General features: G+C 42.3%; 1 protein-coding gene across 1 annotated transcript in view; it reads right to left on the bottom strand.

The window, feature by feature from the left end:
• The window catches only part of LOC118341058 (DNA polymerase zeta catalytic subunit-like), a gene marked incomplete in the record, with an annotated part of 68,493 nt that overhangs the window by 30,875 nt on the left and 30,435 nt on the right, over nt 1-7,183 (bottom strand). The window contains 4 exon segments of the mRNA XM_035679232.1: nt 75-219; nt 4,364-4,524; nt 6,816-6,890; nt 7,091-7,183. The exon segment at nt 7,091-7,183 is cut by the window's right edge and continues 11 nt beyond it. Coding sequence (XP_035535125.1) covers nt 75-219; nt 4,364-4,524; nt 6,816-6,890; nt 7,091-7,183 — 474 coding nt within the window.

The following is a 7,183-nucleotide window of genomic DNA, read 5'->3' as shown; positions in this document are numbered from 1 at the left end:
CCCTGTAGTCAGCTTTGACTGTCGGGACATTTACTAAGAGCGAATGCAACAGGGGCTACGCAGGTGGGACTCACCAGGGTATGGCGTTCTCCTCCCAGCGGACAAACGTGCACCCCAGGGTGCTGTCATTGTGCTTGGAGGTGCAGGGGCTCTTCCAGGGGCTGATGCTGGGACGACTGCTGGGAGTTTGCCTGTCTGGGAGCGCCCCTGCTGCGTCTTCTGGAAAACACACACACGCAGGCACACAGTAGAGTAAATGGTACGGTCAGACAGAGAAAATATGTCCCTTTGTTTTCTAGTGACAAGTCTGTAATACGGCAACCATCAACTGTGTTTCACATGGGGAGATATTAAACATCCATGTTATATGAGTGTGATTATTTTATCATCTGCAGTGAATAAATAGAGTAATTCTTCTAGTTATTTCTGGAGCTTTCATCTATGTCTTCCTCAGATGCTAAAATCTGCTCTGTTATCATGGATATGCTTCAGCTGTCATCACATGAAAGGTGATATACAGTATGAAGGGTGGAAGTGGGTGGGAAGTGGTCTCTGGTGTTAGTAGGGAATGTTCTCTTCAATATTTCTTTTGTCCACTGACTCTCGATCGATGACCTTTGACCTTTTCGCAGTGAGTGCTACGAGTTGTTTTGTTCTGGTGTTCAACACGTGATGTCTTGCAGCACTCAAGCCTTCACTTTAGGGGGGATCCTGTGCGTACCAGCAAAGATCTTAAGTTACTGAATGATTTCTCCAAGGTTGATCTCTCAAGTTCTATACTTAGGTGAGATGATGCTGAAAGTCGGCCTGTCACAATAACTACTTCTGTTGGATGAAAATTATTGCGATAAATTATTTTATTGTCATTTTAAGCCACTGATGGAATTGTAGCATAATTGTTCACATACACCCTTTCAAAGTGTAATGACCTTGTAATTATTAAGAAAATTCAGACACTGGAATGTGAAAAATATTTAAATATCTTAAATAAAGAAAAAAATGCTTATGTGCTGCACCCAAGTCTTATACTGGTTGGCAAAACCCATGGTTTTTCCCTGGCATCATGTTAACTAAAATGATGGTGACATTCTTCATGATGTGATAATTTCATGCAGTTTATGTTGCACGATAAAGCGATAACGTAATTATTGTGATCGGTCTTGTTGAAAGCTCTGCAAAACATAAAAGGGGGGACCTTAAGATTTCTTTGTCACACTATTGTTTCCAAGGTCAGAATGAACTTCCATAATCAACATTTGGAAGTTGTTGACATCCACCTGAAATGAATGAGCAACCACAGAATTGTTTCAGCGTCGTCTGCACTTTCAAACTCCCATTGGGAAATAATTTTGGTTAAATACAACGTGGGTCTTGGTTTTCCAGTTCTATAGACATTGCTGTGTAACACTGTAGAGATCTGTGAACATTGCGGCATGGCAACATAGCTACAGCGAAGTCTGGCAGGGCAAGAGACAACCAGCTGATCAGAAAAGTTGTACACAAGCTAGCAGGTTAGCCAGATTATCTAAACCACTTTACCTGGGGAAAAAGTGAGCACACTTGAAATGTTGACAAACTTTTTGTTAGACAGGTCAGTCAACTTAAGGCTTTTATCCATCTCAAACTGGCCCATTTTAGCAGCAAGCCCCTTCTATCATTCTCCCACTTGATCCCAGATTAAGAACTAGCTTTCAACTCTGAGCTTGAGGGGAGAAGAAAATGCAAACAGGTGTGGGGTATTTTAGTTTCTTTGTTGTACGGGGCATTGGAGCCCTCTTTCAATTGATTGCATCAGTGTAGAGGTGGATCAAACATGGTAGCCCTGCTTTTGTCAGAAGAGAGTCAAGCGTGAGGACTTTGAAAAAAGAACTTTATTAAAGTCAAGTGTGGAATTTCCTGTCCTGAATCATTAATGCCCTCACATGTGGAGGCGGCTCTGCTGGGCTTGATGCCCTCTGGGAGTGCAGGGAGAGGGGCCTGATCAGCAATGATGAGCGGAGGTACTGGTCTGAGATTAGGACTAAGCTGTGATCAAACAGAGTTGGCAATCAGGGGGTTTAGTCTCCATCAGGAGGAAGTAGAGTTGGGCTTGTGAGGGTCAGGTTCACCCAAGATCCGAGGAGGAAACCCCCAGTCTGCCACTCCCACTATGAGGCCCTGTGATGGTTGGGTTCATTGCAAACTCTGTGTCCCCACTTCTCAAGAGTCAGTACACACTTGAAACATATTAATGTGCAGATATCAAAAGCCTGTTTGTGGCTCTGGTGTAGTTGGTGGTAGATGGTCATTCTGAGCAATACTTCAGTGGATTACTGTATAATGGCATATTTAGTTTTAATCTCTAAATTGTTTTAAAGACGTTATTACAGAGTGCTGCAGGGATGAACAACCTGGAAGTTAGCATCGCTCTAGTTCCTTCGACAAAAAAGCCTTTTCCATTGGATTTTGGATTATTGCAGAAAATAAGCTCTGTATCAAACAAAGTTTTGTGATACTTACACATTTGTTCGGCAAGATAATCTTCACACATTAACCCCTTATGATTTTAGAAGCGGTAATGCAATCACCAGAGGCAAACCTAACGTTATAAACCAACTACACCATGGTTGCATGACTTCAAGGTCAAAATTCAAATCTACAGATTGGAAAGTTTTAGTTAGAATATTTTTCAAAGGGCAAGCATACACACGAGGCTGTAAAGGCAGAATAGTAAGTAGTTAAGTCTCTGTGTTCCGCGTGCTGACGTTTCATGTAATTTAGCAATCGCCTTTTTTTTAAGACAAGTAAAAGCTTAAAATTTCACAGGTGGGGTATTTACTGATGTATTTTATGGTGTAGAACAAAATCTCTTGTATTAACCACAGACCTTATTTCAGGCATCTAACCAGAAACCAATTTAAAAAACCCACTAACTCAGACAGGGGATTCGAAGGTGCAAAACTCTTACTCTTTTCAAGGTTTTAGGACTCCTACAGCACAGGGAAAAAAACAGGAAAAAACAAGCATGAGATCTATACTGTGCGTTTACTTCTTATTTTACTTTTGTCAGAAAACCACTAAAAGTGTCACAGTACTACAAGTAGTGGAGCATCATAAGGTCAGTGACCTGACACAGTAGTGTCAGTAACAATATCTATCTATGTATAGTTTGCTAACTTGAGCTAACTTTAGCCACCATAAGCTACTGGTCATACCAGACCAAGTAAGGCAGTAGCAGAGTGTGTTGAACTGAGCAGTGGTGACAAAAATGATGTAGTGCTGCTTTAAAGCTACATCACTTTTGAATGAACACTGGCTCAAAGGGTTATGTGCAACATAAAAGAGGTTGGACGTGGTGACAGATCCACAGAAACGTATCACCCAACTCAGCCTGATAGGTACTCCCAATATTTTCTTGCATTTCCCAAAGTGAAGCATGCAACTTGCATCAGCATTATGGATCAAAGTGTTCTTTGTGTGTCTGTATTGTCACTCTGCAGGGCTGACAGACAACCAAAAGACTCAGCTCCAAGGACCGCAGGCAAATACAAGAAAGAGAGAACCTTGAGACTGCAAAGTGCCTGCTACTGACACCCAATGCTTGTTCTTGTTCTGTCCTCACACCTTTTGGTTCAGTTTTTTTTCCTCCAATCTTGTGGTTCTGTAGGTGCTTCTTGAATGATTTTCAGAAGGCAGTGTGTTTCCACTAGATTGGACTTTTGTCTCCTCGGCTAGCAGCAATGAAAAAAATCTAAATGGTTAAAATGGACCAGGAGAGAGATGCAGCAAGCAAAGAGAGAAAAGACAATGACAAAAGAAATGCAGATAGGTCAGAGGAAGTAAGTAGAAAGAGAGAGACAGAAAAGAGCAAAGAGCACAAGACACAGCATGTGGAAAGAAACAAGGGGGCAACAATAGAGATGAAAACAGGGAGAGCTTCAAAAAGGCAACAGAGGCGTCCTGAGGCTGAGGTGAGATCAGGACTAATTCAATATGACATGAGGCATGGCAGCCTTCCCTGGCCTGCTCTCCATCCCTGCTGAGCCAGGGGGAACAATGCAGTGAGCAGGAGGAAACCTGGCTGTCCACACTGTCCAGCAGAGACAAAAAACAGCATGGAGTCCTGTGTGACGGCAGAAGTTGGCCACTTGCACAACAGCACAGGGGCATACCTAGACACATGTAACCTAAGAACGGCCCCAAAGCGAGAGGAGGTAGGGGATGAGGGCAAATGTCGGATCTAATGAATACTTCTTTGTTAATGCTAAATAGCCAAAAGGAAAAGTCTTAAAACATCTGGAATACAGGGGAAAAAACACCTGGCAAAAAGAAGGAAAATCTAAATGGGGGATGAGTTTTGGGCCTTCTGTCTTTGTCCCCTTACCTTTTTTCTGGCCTCTGCGGAACTTGACAGCCCCCAGGTTAAGCAGGTTCATGCCGTACAGGTTGTAGTCTATGAAGAGCTGCAGCAGGTAGGGGATGTGGCCCTCGTGGGGCTGGTAGCTCTTGTTCATCACTGCTCCGCTCTGTAACAGTTCACACACCCTGCAACAAACAGAGCTTGTTCCATCATAAAACATATCCATCTTGGTGTAGAAAAAAAGACATTCACTGATTGGAGAGAACTATATGCATTTAGCAGTCATTTCCCCTCAGCTACACAATAATATGTTGATTTGGTGTAGCTGAGATGGCATAGATTAAAGGATGATTAGCATCTCCCTTTGAAATCAAGGGGTTTTGACCGCTACCAGTTTGGCTGCTAGTCTGTCCCTGGCGGAAGTTAGGAAAGTTTCAACTTTTGCAGTCAACAGATTTTCAACGATATGACTAGCTGCCAGAAACTCAGGGAGAAAATGATGCATGGGAACATATCACATCACAATAAACTTCTACATTCTGCTCCAATATAACAGCAATTTGAGAAACGAATTGCCTGGCAGGGTCTATAGCCGAGCATAAAATGAGGTGCTCAATGCAAAGTGCCGACAAACCTCAAGCCCATTTTACTTTCTGGAAAGTTACCATCGGGACAGTGGTTTTATCTTCCATCATGACAATTAAGTTGAGGTAATAAGTAATGTTAATCATGTTAAAAGTAGGTCTGCCCAATTGATCAAAATATTTTTAAAATCTATATCTAAATAGCAGAAGCATCAGTGTTTTGATAAAGGCAAAATGTGTGACAGAACAGCATTATAATAAAGTGCTGTAGTTCTGAAGAGATGCCCTGACCTACAAATCTTGTTCTCCACATTTAAGAAAACATAATTGTTTGGTACAGGCCCCAAAAGATTTGGACTGGTTCTGCAATGCAGGTTTTTGTTCGTCTCTAATTGTTTCCAACAAGATTAGCAACAAAAGCTGTGAGAAAGTCCTGTGAGTCTGTGTTATACGTAATCTACCAGGAATGTGTGCTTGCATGTATTTGAATACATGTGCTGAATGATGCTGTGATGTGTTCTGGAAGATGCTGAATTGCCACAGCATGGCTAACACTGGGCCATCCAGACATTGTGGAACCGGGCTCAGTGTTTGCTGCAAAGCAAAAGTACATCATCTGGCAAGGCGCTGCATTGGTTAATCAAATATACAAACACACATTCCTGGGAGATTACTTTGCAATGTGATTCCTGTGCGTCTACTGCTAACGTTGTGATGTGATGCAACAACCTAACTTTCCAGAGTTGTAAAATCCTGTCTGTATTACAAACTGTTCTGCAGTGTTTTGGCAGCTGACAAGACATTAAAGACATTAATCTGTTGCTCTAATGGGACTTCCTGGGGGATTTTTCAATGTTTCAAATGCAAGATCTACTGTAGTTTCCGACATAATCGAGAGTCACATCAGTCATCTTCTCAGACTTGACAAAGCTGAATGTTTTTGCATTTTCTGTGCAGTTTATAATGATGTGCTCTATGTAAAAAGAACTTCAGAATTAGAAAGAGCCTCAGAGCCACAGAAGACATTATACAATTGTTTTTAAATGTGAAATTGACTGACATTTAAAATCAGTGGAGTGCCTCTTTAAAATAATCAATGAAAAGGGACAAGCTGTTTTCTAGAACCATCCTCAACCACAGAAATCCTTGCATTTACAGTACTTTGCTTGGCAGATAAAGATGAATGGGGAGCGGTTCACTGTGTGAATGTTTAAGCTCTGTCCTGGAGTCATGTTGTCCCTTTAAAGGTCGGAGCAGCGTGCTGACTGAGTGACTGACTGATCAGAGACGAGGGGCTGAGGAAGGATGCAGGGCAGCCAGACCTGCCACTCAAACCCTCCTCTTTTTATCCTTCTCCTTTCCCTCAGCCTCTTTTTTAACCTCAGCTTCTTTCTTGCCTCCCCTTCTTCTGCTGCCCCATTACCCTGAATCTCTCTTCATTGCTCTCAGTTATTTTCTTTTCTGTTTTTCCTCTTCCTCAGTCTCTATTTTAGTCTGCCTTTCCCCTTTCTTAATTTCTCTTCCTTTTCCAAATTCATCGTTACATATGATACGCTCCTCAAGCCATTTCTTGTCACTCTTTTTCCCTCTCTCTCTCTCTGTGTGTGTGACTCACCCGCTCTCTGCCAAGTACCAATACAGCATTGCAACTCCACTCACATTGTCACCGCTAACACTGGTCGCTCTAGCAAATAATTCACAGTCTTCCTGTGTGTTTCCACACACACACACACAGCCAATCAATTTGTACAACTGAATACACAGTAATCGATTTCAGTTTAGTGAGCTGGCGGAGTCATGCGCACACAGTCTGGCATTCAGTCTCATCAAACAGCTGGAGCTCGGGATGATCCCCTTTCACATTAAACAGCATCGATCTGCAGAAACCTTACCTTTTGACCATCTGAGGATTGTATAGATAGATCTTCATGAAGTGCTTCTCCTTAGCGTGGTAGCCATAGAAAGGCCTGTAAGATAAGAAAAAGACCACACTGAATACAACACACTGCACATAACCCTGTATCACTGATTGTAAGGATTTGAATTTATTCATTATTTAAGTTATTTTATAGATTTTAGCAGTCATGTTTCACACTGCTGTTTGGAGAAAAGCTTGACTCCGTTGGTTCAGTTGTGTTGGTATGAGAAGAAATCATGTGTCACTTACATTCCAGAGACAAGCACCACTTTGAAGACGTGCTGGGCGCTGGAGGCGGGGTTTCCCATGGCAACGTTGAGGGCCCTGTCGATGCTGAAGGCC

The sequence above is a fragment of the Morone saxatilis genome, unplaced genomic scaffold (assembly GCF_004916995.1).
Source record: "Morone saxatilis isolate NCDOM2014 unplaced genomic scaffold, NCSU_SB_2.0 Contig7, whole genome shotgun sequence".
NCBI classification, from domain to species: domain Eukaryota; kingdom Metazoa; phylum Chordata; class Actinopteri; family Moronidae; genus Morone; species Morone saxatilis.
Note: the sequence above shows the minus strand (reverse complement) of the source record. Positions and strands in the feature narration are given on the sequence as shown.